This window comes from Mustela putorius, unplaced genomic scaffold, assembly GCF_011764305.1.
Source record: "Mustela putorius furo isolate JIRA1106 unplaced genomic scaffold, ASM1176430v1.1 tig00003858_pilon_pilon_pilon, whole genome shotgun sequence".
NCBI classification, from domain to species: Eukaryota; Metazoa; Chordata; class Mammalia; order Carnivora; family Mustelidae; genus Mustela; species Mustela putorius.
The window spans coordinates 53811238-53829898 of NW_025422010.1; the positions used below are offsets into that span (position 1 = coordinate 53811238).

General features: G+C 35.4%; 1 protein-coding gene across 1 annotated transcript in view; it reads right to left on the reverse strand.

Moving 5' to 3' along the window:
* Positions 1-2069: 2069 nt before the first annotated feature.
* The window catches only part of VPS4B (vacuolar protein sorting 4 homolog B), a 30372-nt gene continuing 13780 nt past the window's right edge, over positions 2070-18661 (reverse strand). Inside the window, exons 4-11 of the mRNA XM_004745596.3 lie at positions 17562-17629; positions 13885-14004; positions 11064-11220; positions 10507-10655; positions 9716-9797; positions 8184-8403; positions 5366-5506; positions 2070-3545 (exon numbers count right to left, since the gene is read on the reverse strand). Of these exons, the coding sequence (XP_004745653.1) occupies positions 3444-3545; positions 5366-5506; positions 8184-8403; positions 9716-9797; positions 10507-10655; positions 11064-11220; positions 13885-14004; positions 17562-17629 (1039 nt within the window). The 3' untranslated portion in view covers positions 2070-3443. The remainder of the gene's footprint in view (positions 3546-5365; positions 5507-8183; positions 8404-9715; positions 9798-10506; positions 10656-11063; positions 11221-13884; positions 14005-17561; positions 17630-18661) is intronic.

The following is an 18661-nucleotide window of genomic DNA, read 5'->3' on the forward strand; positions in this document are numbered from 1 at the left end:
GAGATATCTGATGCAATTATAATTGGTATTGTTTTCATAATTTCAATTCCTAATTGTTGCTCAGATATACACCATGATTTGATTAACTTTGCATGCTGTAACCTTATTAAATTCAAATTCTAAGATTAATTTGGATTTGCTACATATACAATGTTATCTGAAAATAATTTTGTTTCCTTTTCAATCTCTAAACTTAGAAATTCCTGTCTAAAGTTGAAAAGAAGTGGTGATAGCAGGAGAGTAAAGTTTTCTATAATTCACAATTAAGTGTGATGCTTCCTACAGTACTGCTTTTTTTCCCTTTTTGTAGATGCCCTTTATTAGCTCCCTTCTATTCCTAGCTTGTAGGGTTTTTCTTAAAAAAAATAAAAATAAAAAAATCATAAATGGGTACTGGATTTTAACAAATGCTTTTTATGGCTCTAAAAATGTAACTTCTGTACATTACTTTGATAAATGCAATAAACATTAATTTTTCAACTACAGACTGACTCCATTTTATGTGACACCATGTTAACTGCAACTTGATTTCTGCAGCGTGAATCCTCCCACCAGAGCCGATTCAAGCTGCCAGTCAGTATGAGCTCAAGGATTTCATAGGTAGGAAGACATGGGTACTGGTTCTCGTAAGCCAGCAGGAGCCGGCTCTGGCCTACCCGATTCTATCCCCAGTAACCAAGACTGAAATTTACCATTTCACTAGACCAGCAAGAACAAAGCCACTTCAAATGACCTATTTTATAAGAAGTCTCATAGATAATCCAGTAAGTCAGTAAAAGGACATTAACTCCCTTATTTCTCAAGTCTTTATTAAGTACCTAATAAACAGCGTGTAGCACGGTGCTAGCTGCAAGTCAAAATGTAGCTCTCTGATGAGCTTACAGTCCAAATGATCTCAACAAGAGTAACAGAATGGGCTTCAAATTGGGATAAAAATCTTAACGATAGTAGTAGCAATTTATTACTAATTAACAACTTAGTACTAATTTATTACTAGAACCCCAAGGTAGGAGTGGGATTAGTTTAGGAATTCTTCCCGGCAGAGAGAATATAGGTCATGAGCTAGGTACTCAGGGAAATAATGGGATTGGGACTAGCAGAGAAGATGCGACACTGTAGTGGAGTAACAGAAGGACGTAAAAGAAGGAATGGAGGCATGAAAGTACATCTACCAGAGCTCAGAAAGGTGAGGGAAAGGCAGTGTCCATGCTGGCCCCTTGCTTTTACTTCATTTACGACAGTGTCAAGTGACATCTATGGCTACAACATTACAGAGGTGGTCCTCAATTTCTTGGCTATGCCAGTGACAAGTGTCTGAATGGTACTTCCCATTAATAATCAAATATACATTCCAGGCTGAGAAAAAAAATGTTCTTCAACACCCAGCTCATGTCAAGAAGCCTCAGAAACCATCTACCCCAGTTTCGTAATTGTTCAAGTTCAGACAGAGCCTGAACATTTTAAGCACTTATCTGTCCATAAAGAACTCATGAGGTATGGTGTATGCGCTATCACTTTAGAATAAGTCTAGAATTATTTGATTCCAGAAATAAGTTTAGAACCAGAAATGTAAAAAACGTATTAAGATGTAATACAGAAAACGGAGCTATGGCTGGAAGTGATATGGATACTGAAATACAGTTCTTGAAGCACGCAGAAGAATTCAATGTGATAAAGTATCCACTTAGCATCAATGCTGTACTTACTTACCACCGGGTCATGTATTTTGTCAAAGTAAAATACCTCCTCAAAAAAAAATTCTGGATTTACAAAAAATTCTGAATTTCAACTATTATAATTATGTGAATTCTCCTAATGATATCATTAATAGCAATACTATATAATTCTGAGGTTGATAAAGAATATAAATTATTTTAAAAGGCAGCCACAAAGAGCTGTTAGTCTGACAACTCCCAGCCCTCACATAAAAGCTGTTGACGAATAGAATTTTCAAGTACGCATTCTCAATAATTTCTAATGACTTCTTGGTATCTAATCAATTTAGATAATAATTTCTCTTATACAGAAGATCCCAAAATAAAGAAGCATACACAGAAAATAGCCAACAGTAGGTTATATCAATTTACTTCACGTAAGAACAGCGGATTTCAGGCCTATGATTTCCATTTAGTATCAACAAAAACAATCTGTACAGAAAACTCAAAGGCAACCATACAGCTTTATATGTAAAATGTGCAAATATACTTTAAAATGCAAGTTATTCTATAGTATTTGCAAGGTAGAACTTTATAGTCATTAAGGAATCTACCTCATTCCAGCTAACTGAATACTTTTGCATACAGAGCCAATGCAAATGCACAAGGCACAACTTAGTGTTTGCGCTAAAGTGTGTAACATACACCTTCAGATTTATTTGGAGATATTAAAATAACATATCATGTTTGTTTTTTATTATTTAATGAGACATTAGCTCATTTCTAAAGCTTCAAGAGCATTACATTTGATAACATATGTGTGGCAAAGACAAACTTCCCTGGACTTAAAAGGTAAAAGACAAGACCCTTGGTAGCCTATATTTAAAAAAAAAAAAAAATTCTATCTATCTATCTATATATATATGTACACACACACCCACAAGAAATTTCCCATAATTCAAAGGGAGGCCATTCCTTTAGCAAAGGTTCCCATTATAGTATCATGACAGAATTATTTAAAAAGTATGTTTTTATTTGCCATCTGTTTTGGTCAATCGTGCTATAAAAAGATACCGAAATAGACAATTTTCTTCTTCAAGATGAAGACAACGCCAATTTAGAAAGTCCTTCTTTTGAGACTGCACAGTGAAAGGTATTATTTAACTATAGAAGCTTGTTGCTTTTAAAGAAATTATTGAAATCGACACAAAGAAAAATGTTAGCCTATCAAAACTCAATGAGACTCGGCTAGAACACAATTCAGAAGCTTTCAAGCCCAATCACAGTGCTCTTTGCTGTTTTACCGCACATCCCTGAGAATTAAGATTCTATCATTTAAAAATTTTTAATAAAGTAAATAAATTTTGCATTGATGAGAATTAAGAATTATTTTTCAAAATATATAAAATAAGGCCTGTTTCATTTTTGGTTAAAAAGAGAAAAAGAAAAAGAATATAAAAAAAGAGAAATGCTCTTTGCAAATACCACCAATTCTAAATACTGGTATCTCAATCAATGTTAATCCTCTTCTGGGTAATTCCTATTTTTTGCCATTCATTTATCACTCATTTCCTTATTATCCATTATTTTATAATTTTTGTTAACAGGAGCATTTAACTGGTAATGGAACAAAAATATGGATAAAATTAAAGGAACTCTGGAGTGAGATCTGTATTTCCCTGTGGGAAAAGAGTTTACTGGAAATAATCTGAATGCCATCCAAGAAAGGCAAAAGTACCTATGAAAGAAAGAACACACATGGTAAATGTCTTCTTCGTTGTCTTTGGTTTAGCCTTCTTGGCCAAAATCTTCTGTAAACTTCTTTAACTTCAACAAGTCATGTTCATTGACGGTGGGTTTTGTGTTAGACAGTGACCGTAACATATCCGACTGTCAGGGAAAAAGAAAAAAGAGTAGTATTAGTAATGATCAAATCAAATAAACATCATTGCACTATTATTAACTAACTTTCCACCTGAGGTTAAATCTAAGTATTTGCAGTATGCCATAAGTAACTAACAATAAAATGCTCTTATTCCTTCTAGAGGACATCTCTGATCCTGTTCTTCCTTTGCACAGCAACTTGAAACCGCTTGCCTGTCCTGACCACAACTTTCGATGGCTCTCCATTTCGATACACTTCCCCATCAGAAGTAAAATCCTTTTAGCCCGAGGATCAAGGCCCTCCAAAATATGTCCCTGATCTCTTTTCCCATCTTATCTGTTTTTTCTTAAAATAAGAGAGTTCACCAAGTGCAGTTCAAAAGGAATAGTCTTTCACTTACAGAAGTTATTCACTTACACTTATGTGAAACATAACACCATTTAATTAAAACCACCTAATCAGATTTTAAAAAATATATATTTTATTTATCTGAGAGAGAGAGAGAGAACCAGTGGGAGGGAGAGCAGAGGGAGTGGCAGGGAGCCCGAGATCACGACCTGAGCCAAAGACAGATGCTTAACCGACCGAAACACCCAGGCGCCCCTAGAATTTTTAACTATTAATTAAAATTATGATCAAAATGGGAAGAAAATATGCTAATATCAGGGATTCATTAAAAGAGTAACTTCCAGACCATGTCTCTTACAAAACAGTATGAAAAATGGTAAAAGAACAAAATCTTTAAAAAGTAACATAGTGGAGCACCTGGGTGACCCAGTCAGCTGAGCACCGACTCCTGATTTCGGCTCAGGTTATGACCTCAGGGATCCCCATTATGGGTTCCACACTCAACAGGGAGTCTGGTTGGGATTCTTTCTCTCACCCCCTCAACACCTCGCCCCCCTACTCACTTGCATGTATTCTCTTTAAAATAAACAAATAAACCTTAAAAAAAACAACAACAGTGCAAGGACTGAAACAAAAAAGGGTTTCTAAATAACTTTCAGGGAAGCATCATTAACACATAAAAATATTTATACACATACTATGTACAGAGATACATGTATGTCTATAGAGCTATGTGTACATATCATGTAAGTAAGTTTCTTCTCTGGAAGTTACTGTTAATTCAGACATAAAGCTCTTTAAAAATCTGTAAGTGAAGCAGAAGATTTAAAAAACTGAGCATTCAACAATAAGAAAACATAAAAATAATAAATGTTGCTTTTCACAGTAAGCTTCCTATACCTTACAAAATGAGTCTTAAGAATTATAAATCCCTCCAGTATAAACTATAGAAATGTAATTTTTTTTATCATAAAAACTGGGTTTCAGGACTTTTTTTTACCCCTCAAGCACATTAAAACTTCCTACAAAGTTTGCGGAAGTAAAACCGAAAAACACCATTATGATTACTATGATAAATGCATGAAGGTTTCTGGATATTTTAAAAAATCTTAGATTCAGAAAAGAAATTTCACCAATTCTGCTTTTTAGTTAAGTCCTGACAATAATTTATGCCATATAGATAAGTATTCTGGTGATAGTATCTCAGCTATAAGACCGTCAGTAAGCTTACAAAACCTGTGTTTTTGAATAATATCTTTTTCACTAGAAATTTGATTTTTCTTGACGTCCACAAAAAATATTTTAAAGATAATTATTTTTTAAATTTTTAGTTCAATTAATCTTTACAACTTTTGAGTAGTCAGTATTTCATAAACATGCTTGATCATACTGACATTCTCTAGCTAATCCTACATAACTGAAAATGTTTATCTTAGTCTCACAAATGACAAACTATAAATTTTTTAAGATGTCAAACCATGCAAACAACTGGCTCCAAAAGTTTATCCCCAGGGACATCCATCCATGTCATTTCAATGGCACCAGGGTCACCAGGAGAACAGGGTGTTAGCAGATCATCTACTATCTTGTTGGGATCAGCTCGTGAAGGTCCGCGCACCTGTAATAAATAGTCTGAAATAATTATTTGAACAAATTAACTATGTTAAGATTTAGGCCATTATCAAGAAATCTGAAAATGTACTATTCTGTATTTGTTAAAATGTCTAATTCTAAAAATAAATAGATGAATATACAACAAATGTAGTTTTCTTTGGGTGATGGGATAGATTTTGTTTGGTTTTAGTTTTTTTCTTGATGCTTTCCTCTATTTTGAAATTTCCTCCAATAAATTACTTACATGATCAAAGGATAAAAAGAGTTAAAATTAAAAAAAAGAAAAGAAACATCTGTGGTTAAGAGTTCTCTTCTCCTCTCATGCTTATTAAATGGTCTTAGAGTCCATAAAAGGTTTCCTCAATAATTCTCTTAATTTTTCTCTGTTTTCCAAAACTCGTAAAGTTCTGTGATACTTGAAAGATTAGTGTGAAATCACTGAATATTTCTTTCTCAACAAAAATTCCTTCTTGAAAGTAAGTACAAAATTAAATACTAAGTGTAATTTCAGTGCTATTTTGTGATTCATAACTGATTTAAAATGAAATCTTAATATTTTTTTTTTAAATTTTTTTGTCAGAGAGAGAGCGAACGAGAGTGAGCACAGGCAGATAGAGTGGAAGGCAGAGTCAGAGGGAGAAGCAGGCTCCCCGCGGAGCAAGGAGCCCGATGCGGGACTCGATCCCATGACGCCGGGATCATGACCTGAGCCGAAGGCAGCTGCTTAACCAACTGAGCCACCCAGGCGTCCCAAAATGAAATCTTAATAACACCCAAAAACAGAACCTTTGTGACTCAGAGTCACTTGCAAGTATTTTTTAGATGGCAACAAATCTATACTAAAATTGGGGGTTGCTTTCACATTTAATATTTATTTCACAATGATTAATCTTAAATATTACATCAGGATTAGGGCAGGTAGAGAAATATAAACATTTTGGCTTTACTTAAATTACGTGTATTTTATTGTCTGTCTTTCTCCACAAAAATTTCAGCTGTGGAAATTTTTGGTTTTGATTGTAGTACTTTCTGACTTGTCTCTAGGCTCCGAGTAACACTTCAGACATTTTATAAATAAATGAACAGGCACTCTGGTTTTTGCTATCAGCCTTAAGAATGGGGAGTGAAGGATGGAGCCACTGGGAGATCTACTGGCTGGTGATGCTAACATTGCTGTGGCTGCTTCACTTTTATCCTCCTAAGAAGGACCTGGCTTCAGGGTCACAGCTGTCCCTGGCAGTCATATGGAGAACTGAATGTAAAGTTCTGGGTAGGAAAGGACTGAGTTCCTAAGAATCCATAGTTTTTAAATGCAAAGAGAATGAGAAAAAAAAAAAAAACCCAAAAAACAAAAAACCAAAAACACAACAGCTGGGACATAAACAAGACCCTGAGCCTCCTGTATTTCCAGTAACCAAGTGGCTGCAGAAGGAAAAGGCTATTTCCCCAGGCTACTCAAGTATTTTATGAGAACTACTTCATTTCTTCTCTCAATTGTACTTTGAGGCAGTGCTACTGTCTACTGTAGTAATGATAAAAATGAGACTTAAATGGGTAATATAATTTGCTTAAAGAGATATAACAAGTATACTGTGGAGTTGGGGTTCAAATTCAGGTTTTAATTCAAGCTCACAATTTTTAAAAATACTTACTTTATTGTATGTAACTTGGTCATAATATATTAGTCTTCTCATATACTGCTGGATTAAGTTTGCTAATCTTTTTTTTAGGATTTTCACGTCGATCTTCAGAAGTAATACTGGATACTGCTGTTCTGAGCAACAGGGCTGGTCCAAATTACCTACTTCACTAGTACTTAAATATCTTGGATATGCCAAGACCACAGTCTTTTTACAAAATACTGTGTATGCAACTCATTCATGCAGACAAAACAGTGCGTGGGAAGTGAGGCTTCAGATTCTGAAGTACACGTGACGTAGGGAAAATATCACAGGTCTGCGCCTATCTGGTTATACCTGGGCAAACCATGTTAGCAGCCAAGTCCTAGTTTAATCATGTTAACATCTAAGTCTCAGATTAATGATCAACAGGTGACCAGAAGCACCTCTTGTAGAGTTTTTGTGAGTACCGAATGAAATAGTGAGTTAAGACTAGAACACAGTGAATATTTAAATATTAGCTATTAGTATTTTTGCTTTGTTAATGAGGTATAACTGCACCAGATTCTGCTCAAGGATATTCTAGTTGTACCAATGGTCACTATATATTTAAAGTTTCTATACTTCTATCAAAATTTTAGTAAGTACTTCAAAAAAATCACTGCATAAAAACTTTTAAAATACATTAAAACTATTAATAATAGCTATTAATAAACTTTGTGGGAGAACCTATTTTCAATGAAATGGAATATTTATTCTATACACCCACTATTTATTATATAAAACAGAAATCTTCCCAAAATTCTTTGAAGACAAATTAATGATGGTCTCCAAACTTGACTTTAAAAATATCTGAAAGGACGGAGCAAAGCTCCTTATCTTTTTGTCAGAGAGAGCGCGCACAGGCAGACAGAGTGGCAGAGAGGCAAGGGAGAAGCAGGCTCCCTGCTGAGCAAGGAGCCCGATGTGGGACTCGATCCCAGGATGCTGGGATCATGACCCGAGCTAAAGGCAGCTGCTTAACCAACTGAGTCACCCAGGCATCCCCTAAAAGCTCCTTACCTTTTTAAAATGAGTGGCTGACTGCACTTTTCGAACAGGCTGCATAAGTGCATCGCGCACAATGATACTTATGTCCGCCCCCGAATAACCATCCGTTTTCTTCCCGAGTTCCCGGAAGTCTGTTTCTGTGAGACTGTTCTGAGTGGTCCCCAGGTGCAGTTTAAACATCGCTGCTCGGGCGTGGGCCTCAGGCAAAGGAATATAAATTCGTTTCTCAAATCTTAAGATGAAAGAAATGTAAAGAATATTACCACATATATTAAATTTCAATGGAAAATTCAGATTTCTCAAGAAGAAACAAGATGCTCAGATATTCTCATTTATACAAAGCTAAGCTGAATAAGTTAAATGGGCCCATATGTGTCAGAGTTAAACATGTATATTTAGTTAAATAATGGGAAAATATCCAGAACACATTAGCAACTAACAAGTAAATCCAAAATAGCCAGAGAACCAGTCTGGAGTGGTTTAATCTTTCTCACATGATTTGTGGGTTATTTTGGCCACAGTGTTCATGTCTAGGTATGTCCCACAAGATTAGCTTCTCATAGAATCATATTCTGAACTGCTGACCCCGGGATTAATATGGTTAATCATGTGAAGTAAGAGAAGACAAAATAATTCCCTAAATTCAAAATGGTAAAGCTACTCAAAAATCTTATCTAATAAACATATGTCTACACAAATGTCCACTTTATTATAGAGGGTAATTCAGAATAAAATAAATACACTTTTTAATTAACATTTTTATTAGCAGTAACTTTGCTTGCCTTCTCAGAATTTCAGCATTTGGAAAGGGAGGAAGCAACAAGGGAAAATTTAGATGTGAAAATCTCATTCTTCATGTAACTCTTTAAGGCCTTGAGAATTTTAAATTTCCATTATTTTAGAGATGGGTTTAGAATTAGTCCATTTTTCAAAAATAACCAGCAGATTTCCTTTCTTAATACTGGATGGTAACCCTGCAAACTATCAAGTGAGTGGCACAAAAGTGGCAAGAACTGGTGCTAATTTTTACCACGCAAAATTCAATGAATGAAACAGGGAATGGTGTGCATGAAAAGTAACAAGTCTATATGCCTTTCCTTTAGATCAAGTTCAATATGTAATTTAAAAATCAGACATAAATTTTTTAACAAAAGTATATCCTGGCTTTAAATTATATGACTGTCATTTTGCTAAAATTTTATATGAAAGTCTTCCATTGAAATATCAAGCTACATTTGTACATTTCTGAAGCATCAGTGCCTTATACTAAGCTTATTAGAATTAGGTAATATATTTTCCAATGTGAAAGATTCCATATATGAAAATCTATTATCATTAATATAGCAAGCAAGCAAACAAATGCCTGCCTCTCTTCCCCCAGCGCAGAGGGGCAACAGGGTTATGGTACATCAAAAAAAATTCTGGAAAAAAAAATTTTTTTTTCTGAAAACCTGCCAGAATGCCTCTTCACTGGACAAAAAGGGAACTGTTACTGATTTGTTACACCTGCAGTGAGAAATAAGATCTTCACTGTATCATCATACCTTCTTCTAATGGCAGAATCCAGAACCCACGGTATATTTGTAGCTCCCAGAACCAAAATTCCATCATTGTCTACACCAACGCCTGCATCAAAATACGTAATATTTTAAGGAATTTGTCACTTTAATGTTCTTTTCAACCTCGTCTATGTGCTAAGAATGTGGTGTTTTGGGGCACCTGGGTAGCTTAGTCTTTAAGCATCTGCCTTCGGCTCAGGTCGTGATCCCAGGGTACTGGGATCGAGCCCCGCATTGGGTTCCCTTCTCATTGGGAAGCCTGCTTCTTCCTCTCCCACTTCCCCCATTTGCATTCCCTCTCTCTGTGACAAATAAATAAAATCTTAAAAAAAAAAAAAAAAAAAAGAATGTGGTGTTTAATGTTAAAGTGCCTCATCCTAAGAGTCTCTGAAAAAAAATGTATTTAATCAAATGTCACATTATTCAAATATGAAGCAAATACTGCCAAGAATCAAATCTGCTAGACTGTGGACAAATACTTTTCATATTCTTCTCAAAAGATTTCATTTGAAGTCTACACATTCCTTTTGCTGATACTGTTCCTGGTAGGTTAGAAGTGAATATGCGAATCTTCTTACAGTTTTTGCCTGAGTCCAGATCCTACAGATGATTGCAAGGGGGAGCATACTGTGTGCATGTGCAGGACAATCAGAATGAAACACGGCACAATGAAAACAGTCTGCTAAAATGGAGAAATTCAGCTTGAAGTTTTTTGATTATTATGATCATAGCAGTTATACAATAAATAGAAACTAAAAAGAAGTCAGTATCCCTACCTTGCATTTGAACTAGGAACTCCGTCTTAATTCTACGGGCGGCTTCGCTTTCATTTTCACTTCTTGAGCCGCACAGGGAATCAATTTCATCAATGAAGATAATGGAAGGTTTGTTCTCTCTAGCAAGTTGGAATAAGTTCTTAACTAGCCTAAAAATAAGTAAGAGCTCTCAGTTTCTTAAAAAAATGGTAAATGACACATGACTTAATGAAAAAAAACTGAAACAGAATATATATATATATATATAAAATTATATGAACTCTAAAGTCCAATCGTGTTTTGGTCCAGAAAATAAGAATGTTTCAGTTGGATAATTCAGTTTATGATTTACTAAACCACAATATATGTAACTGTGCATATGTTATCTTTTCCCTATGAAATGAATTTCAAACAGACTGATTTGACAGAGAAATGAATACTTATACTATGTCACTTCTCTGAATATCTATGAATGGTGTAAGAAGCCTATTATTTTACAAACTGATATAATGATTACCAGGCAAAGAGAAACTAAAAAAAAAATAATAATAAAAATAAAAAATCAACGTACTACTTACTTTTCACTTTCACCTAGCCACTTAGAGACAAGGTCAGAGGAAGATATTGAAAAAAATGTTGAGTTGTTTGCTTCTGTTGCTACAGCTTTGGCTAAATAGGACTTTCCTGTTCCAGGTGGCCCAAATAACAGAATTCCCCTCCAAGGTGTTCTCTTGCCTAAAATTTGCATTAGAAAAATAACATGAGAATCTCAAGACTGTTAATTTCTGTTACCGGAGATATCAACCATACTGAAGTACTGTGAAGAGGTTTTTGCTCTACAGCTATCAGAATAAAAAAATTTTTTTTAAATAAATCAAACTAAGGTAAGTGTATCTTAAAAGTATCTTATTTTGTTTTTTCTAGCGAATACTTTGTCAAATGTGTTTACAGATATAATCCTTCTAAAAGGAAGCTTATTTACTTCACTCATTCGTTCAACCAGTATGTACTGAAACCGCAATGTAGAGACCAAGAGCTATGAACATGAAAAATCTCTGCCTTTCATGGGCTTACAGTCTAGTAAGGACAGAACTATTCAGTTAAAAGGCACGCCCTGGGGGCACCTGGGTGGCTCAGTGGGTTAAGCCTCTGCCTTTGGCTCAGGTCATGATCTCAGGGTCCTGGGATTGAGCCCTGAGTCGGGCTCTCTGCTCAGGGGAGAGCCTGCTTCCCCCCCCCCCCCTGCCTACTTGTGATCTCTCTCCCTGTCAAATAAATAAATCTTAAAAAAAAAAAAAAAAAAAGGCATGCCCTGATTGTCTGTGGTGTGCAATATTCAATTATCAGAATATTGGAGGATAAACTACAATCCACAGGGTAAGGGCAGCTGGAAGCGTTTTCTTTTACATATTTCTATTTCTTATAAATATTTATGATTCTTTAATATTAAGAATATTAAATATTCCTTTAAATATTTTGGAGGAATGAAATTAACACAGTCTGGCTGATCCCTCGCAAAGCTCTATCCAATTCCTGATTCCACAAGGAAGCACAGTTTACTATTACGGAGAGTATATCCTTATTCAGGTGGTTGGGTAATGAGGAAGAGACCCCCTGAAATCCTAGTTTTGCCAAAATATAACAAGTGAACAAATCAACTCTTCATTTCCATTTTCCTAATAAAAAGTCCTAATGCTGCCTAAAATAAAACAGGCTGAGTTTTATTTGACAAAAAAATATCAAATATACATTTAAAAAATTTCTAGGTTCAAACCGTGGATGGGTACATGGTATCTATATAAGAACATGTAGAATACTAATGGCAAAACTAAATACTGTTTTATTTACTTTTATGAAAGCCTCAACTTTGCCTTTAACTCTATCTTCCTATTTAAAATGTATGCACTGTAAGTCATGTTCCCTTAAATGCGCTGTATATGACCGGTAGCATAGGAAGTGCTTTTCAGGTAGAATACAAATACTTTTTATTTAAGTAATTTTTAATATAGAAAAATACAAATTTTTCTTTTTAAAGTAGATGCAAAGCAATCTTTTAAAATAAGTTACTATGGAAAAATAAGAAACATGATTTATAAGTTCAAATATAGGCAAAACGATCTACAGTGTTAGGAGTCAAGAGTGTGAACACCTTTGCAAGGAAAGATCTGACAGAGGGACTTGTGGGTTACTGGTATCATTTCTTATCTGCATGATGATGATTACAGAGATGTACTTATTTTCTGATAATTTATGAAGCTGAACACTTTAAGCTTCTTACTGGTCTCTGTATATTTTTGCTACACTTTAATAAAAATTTGCTTTAAAAGTGATTTAAAGAAAAATATTAAAAAAATAATGGTACACATATATGGAAATAATCACAAGACACATAAATGGCCTAACTAATATAAAATGAGCTCACCCATACTTTTGTGCCTTTACAGGATCATGATGTCAATTTTTACACTGTTAATTTCGTATTTCTGAAGTTAGGTTTTAAGTCATACCTTGCTTGGTGAACACCCAGGGGCCCAGAGGGTCTTTGCTTGTCACTCCCCTATACGACATCACTTCCTGGACCTGTTCAGTTTGAGGCCAACACCACAGATTTGCTCTCTATATAAACCAGCTTGTTTCTGAAAGGGACACCCTGTTTCAGTTACGCTGTGGGTACAGCCACATCAGCAGCCTATCAGTCACAAAAAGGATAACATGAAGGAATGGTTCAGTCCAGACATCACGTGCTGCTGGAGCTGTCACCTCAACTATACCCAGACAGTTGGGTTAGCAATATTGTCCTCACAGTGAGAATGAGCTGTCCCTGGAGGATGGGCACTTCATCCAAAAATGTTAAATATTTCTTGCTCCACTTTTTAAGAAATGGGAAAAACTCTTATATGACTAGAACATGGCCACTGTAAAAACTTCAGATGAAAGTTCAAGGAGAAAGTAAAAATCACCCATCATCTTATCTCTTAGGCACAACACTAGGATTTTTATGTTAATCTGTCGACATTTACTTCTCAGTGCACACATCTATTTAACAAATGTAGAATCATACTATACGTATTTATAGCTTGTGTTTTCATCTTTATATATATGTGGACATCTTTCATGTCAATTATAACACAGATCTAAATTTCTTAATAGACATGTACCCTTTATTTGAATGCGAGCAAAGCATTCCGCTGCATTTCGGTGAGTCACCCTTTGCTGTACTGGCTGACATTGGGGTTTTTTGAAATATGTGTATGAAATAAGTACCTTGGTGTAGAGGCGTATCACTACTTTATTTAAGGTGCTAACTTAACATGAGACAAAAATTCACTATGCTCTACTACCTCAGCCATCAATGTATTTTTGAGACAATTATCAACAAACCCATTTAAGTCATCTCACCTGTAAAAAGATGAGGGAATTTAATAGGCAGTATCACAGCCTCTTTAAGTGCCTCTTTGGCTCCTTCGAGACCAGCAACATCACTCCATTTCACATTTGGTCGCTCTATAACAATGGCACCTACAAGACAAGTATGTCATCTTTAAATTAAGAAGACTATTCCATCACATGTAGAAGACAACATAAAATAATGACATTCAAGAAATATAGTACAAAAATGTCTGAAAAAGTTTTATCTATTAAAAACCTTCTTGAAATCATGTGATTAGGAAGCAGTCGTTGGGGGCGAGTGAGCAGTTGTCAGAAAGCGGGGCTGGGTGATGGGCTAACTTAGGGCAGGTCACTTAACTCTTGTATTTCTGCTTCCTCACTATGAAATGGAAAGAATACTGTCTGCCCAAACTACTTAAGACAGGTTAGTGGAGGGATCAAATGCCCTAATGAATATTAGAGTGTTTGGAAAAGCACCAAACATCACACCAAGTGGTTACAATGTGTGAAAGCACTGATTCTGAAATACCGAAAGTAACTATTCAATGGGGGCTGACCTACTACTACTTCTTTTTTAACAAAAATACCCAGTGATCTAATGCTCTCCTTAAGCACCAAAAGGAAAAGATACCTAAAGAACTTTAACCAGTGACAGACACACAGACGGGCAGACGGATGGAAAGATAAACCGTAGGGAGGAATGGAGGGAGGGGATGGCGGAGGAGACAGGGACAGTGGGACAGTGGGACAGTGGGACAGTGAGCTCCGATCTGCACTACTTCCCTGAGATTTGCCAAATTTTCTTTTGGGCCTCTAAACGGACCTACTTGAAAGTTTTGTACATTTAAAAGGTTATCTAAGTGATTTAGTTTTTCAATATAATATATTCAGAAGCCACAGAAATTGTCACAGTGAGTCCATAAAAGGTTTCTTCTAATACAGCTTATTGGCAAAAGTTTTGAATCCTCTCTTAACAAAAGCTTTCCCAAAAGCTGGTTCTAAGGTGATGTGTAATTGTTTTAAGTATATCAAAACATCACCACCTACACAATTCACTGATTACTGATGAAACTAGTTTTGTGGGTATTTCTTCTTGCTATGAAAGATCATTTATTATTATAAGAGTAATTATATTATACAACATAGTTAAATTATGAAAACCTTTAGCTATAGATTAAAATTAAATGAAATCCCTGCCTGGCTCAGACAGAGGAGCATATGACTCTTGACCTCAGGGTTGTAATTCTGAGCCTCACATTGGGTGTAGAGATTACTTAAAAAAATAAAGTATTAAAAAAAATGAAATGAAACCATAAAAACTTCCTGCATTCTAAAAGTTCATATTAAGTATAAATTAAAGCGAATTCACTTTTTCTTTTCTATGTTCCATTCAGTTTAGTAACCTTACATGAGGAAATATTTACATCACCCAATAGGATTTTGTAATGGTTAAAAAAGTCAATTTACTTTCTCTATAAGCAGCATCTGGTCAACTAAAGTTTTATCTAAGTATGAATTTTCCAAATATGCTAAAACTTATCTTCACATTTAACTAATACTTTTCAAAGTTTAAAGGTCACTTTGGTCTGTTTATTGACAAAAGATTATTTAGATATAAGTAATATTAATAAAAGTAGTACTTAGGGGCGCCTGGGTGGCTCAGTGGGTTAAAGCCTTTGCCTTGAGCTCGGGTCATGATCCCAGGGTCCTAGGATAGAGCCCCACATCGGGTTCTCTGCTCAGCGGAGAACCTGCTTCCCGCCCCTCCCACCCCGACTGCCTCTCTGCCCACTTGTGATCTCTGCCAAATAAATAAATAAATCGTTAAAAAAAAGTAGTAATTTAAAAAAGGGAGAGCGATTATTAGGAGTAAAGGCTATATGATTTGTTTCCAATTAAATAAATTTAACCAGTCTTTGATTAAATCTCAACAAAGTCACTGAGCATCAACAGTTAAGAGAAAATTCAAATCATGTATTCTTTAATAATCAAATACTACACTTAAAGTCATAATTCAAAACAGAAGTAAAAGATTTAAAATGCTTTCAGATAAAAAGAGGAAAGATCCAAAAGAGGATATTATACAGTGAAATCCATGAGCAAACTATAAAATGAAAAGATGGAAAAAAGGACTCTGAGATATGAAAGGCTAGGAGTCCTTTCATACTCTACCCTGAAATTCCAAATGAACTTCCTCATTTAAATATTTTCAGCCTTTGTATTTTTGTATATCTCTGGTCTCATCATTACTGATTTAAAGAAAAATTCCCTATTAAAAGCTGGCTGGTATCTTTTCCAAAACTAAAGACTCACTCCAGTTTTTACTCTGCGGGGGAGAGAGGGAAACAAAACCAAAGGGGCAGGAAAAAACACCTTTGCCTTACAATCAAAATAAGGCCACTTGGCACAGACCACTGGGTCGCCCAGCAAAACTCACTGAGTACGAAGCGTGCACCCACACTGCTGCAGGCCATGGCGGTGTGGCAGCAGAAACTCAGCTTTTCCTTCTGGATTTTATTCACCTTTGAAGTTCCCGTTTCTAAATTATCCTTACTAACTGTAGTGCTTTCAAGACATTAACCTTATAGTATTCTCCTATATATCCCAGTGGAGCTGGTAAAACCAATAACAGAATAATAATAATAATAGTTAGTACAGCAAGATTAAAGGACTGGCCAAGCTAGGTATATTCACCATTCACTAACCCAGGCTGTGCTTCTATAACAGAAATCCTTCCCAGTTATGCATTCTATTTGGCAAGATTCAAATTAACAAAATATTTAAAATTCAACCCCTAAAGTCATCAGTTAACGTATCAAAAAAAAATTAAACCTCAGTACACAGCCAGCAATTAAACAGGTGCTGTTGCAGATACAAACAGCTACCACCGTTGACTGAGGCCCTAAAATTTGTCGGATCTAACATTGGCAGTTTTTATACTGTCATAATTTTCTAACTGCCCAGAAAAGAAGGTATCAGTGATTCCCATTTTAGAGCTGGGGTCTTCTATTCTGAGAGGCTCGGGAATCGGCCCAACATCAGACAGCTTTTCTGCAGCAGGCCCTAGAGGGACTCCAGGTCAGAATGGAACCAAAATCCATGTCTCTCATCATGCCACTATCCTACAAGCACAGAATGAAAGGGTTTTAAAGGCATGGGAGGTAAAAACAGAAAGCTGGAAGAGATAAATGTAAATTGCAACACTGAAACAGGATAAAATACAGATGAGAAAAGTCTGAGAACATGAAGTAAACCATCAGTGCAGCTTCAGCGAAAGCAATAAAAACCAAGTATGAGCCCCAATTCATTCTGTTCCCCTGACAATTTGGAAATTTTAGAACTGTCAGATTTTATAATGTGCTAGTAGTGTAAATGCTACCTTCTCTTAAAGGGGGCAAATAAGACAAAATGAAAAAAGAGGAAGTTGACTGACAGGTTTTTTAAGGCACATATAAAGCTGAACAGTATTTTTACTACATGGGAAAAACCAACCTAATAGAGACCCTACAGAGCAAATCCTATGAAAATGGACAAACGAAGTCAGCATGTGACCACTGGGAACCAAAGCCAGTTCTTGAACCTCATTTGAATACAGGGGGAAGAAAACAATTCAAGTAACAATTCACTATGAGGTTTTTTTAAAAAAAAATAAGATAGTAAATTTAAAAAATGAAATCTAAAGCAACCTTGAAGTTGATTCTGTAGTTTCTTTTTTTCAGGATCATCAGATTCTCCTTCCCCATCACTGTCATTCCTAATAAAAAGAATTTAATATATTCAAATGATCACTCATTGCTATCAAAATAAGGCAAAAATGAAGGAAAAATTAATCTGAAATATTTGTGACTTAAGTGACAAAATAAGACATTCACATTAAAAGTTATGCTTTTTAAAAAAATTACTTTTAAGAGTATATTAAGCAGGCACATTATCCATCAGTATGGAATCATGAACAGGAAGGGGGCAAAAAGACCAGAATGAAGTCAGGAACCAGCTCCAAATTCCCATGACATACCTATGTATGTACAAATTCATAAACGCATGCCCCCACACTGCATTCCACAGAAGACTTAAGATGAATTACAGGAGAGCTGTGAACAACATGAAAACACCAAACTGGGCAAACTACGTATCAGAACAAGAAGCCATAACCAGGACAGAAAAACCCAGAATCTTAATTATTTAAGGTATGAAGGTCTATAATCCTTAGTCTGGGGGTTCCAAAGAACAGTTGAAGCTATCAATGAAAATAAACTGAGACCAAAAGACGAGTTTATCAACCCAGATATTTCATATCTGAGAATTTTTTCTGAAAAATTAATTTAGAAGAAGTTCAAAGATTTGACTACAAGGATAATCATGTCCCCACCGTTCCCAAAAGGGAAAAAAGTAGAAATAAGGTATGTTCAGTTATGGAATGTAGCATATGACAAACTACATTGCAATCTTAAAACTAATGTTGTAGAAATAGTTTACTGAGCTGTTTATAACACAACCTTGAATGAAAAGGTGATAAAGCAAAAAATATGGCACTACACCATTTCTTACATATAACACATAAAGGGAGATTTAAAAGCTTGATAGAATTTTTCCCCAAAATGGGACTGGCTTATTCATCACAGAATGGCAGGGTGATGGGTTAGGTAGAGACTGCCCACTGATTGACCTGACATCCACTCCAACCTTGTTCTACCATGCTTTCTTCTACAATACTTCTAAGTACTTCTAAAAAGTTGCCCTTTCTGGGCTTCCTTGCGCTAGGGCTCCCCATGAGACCAAACCAAGA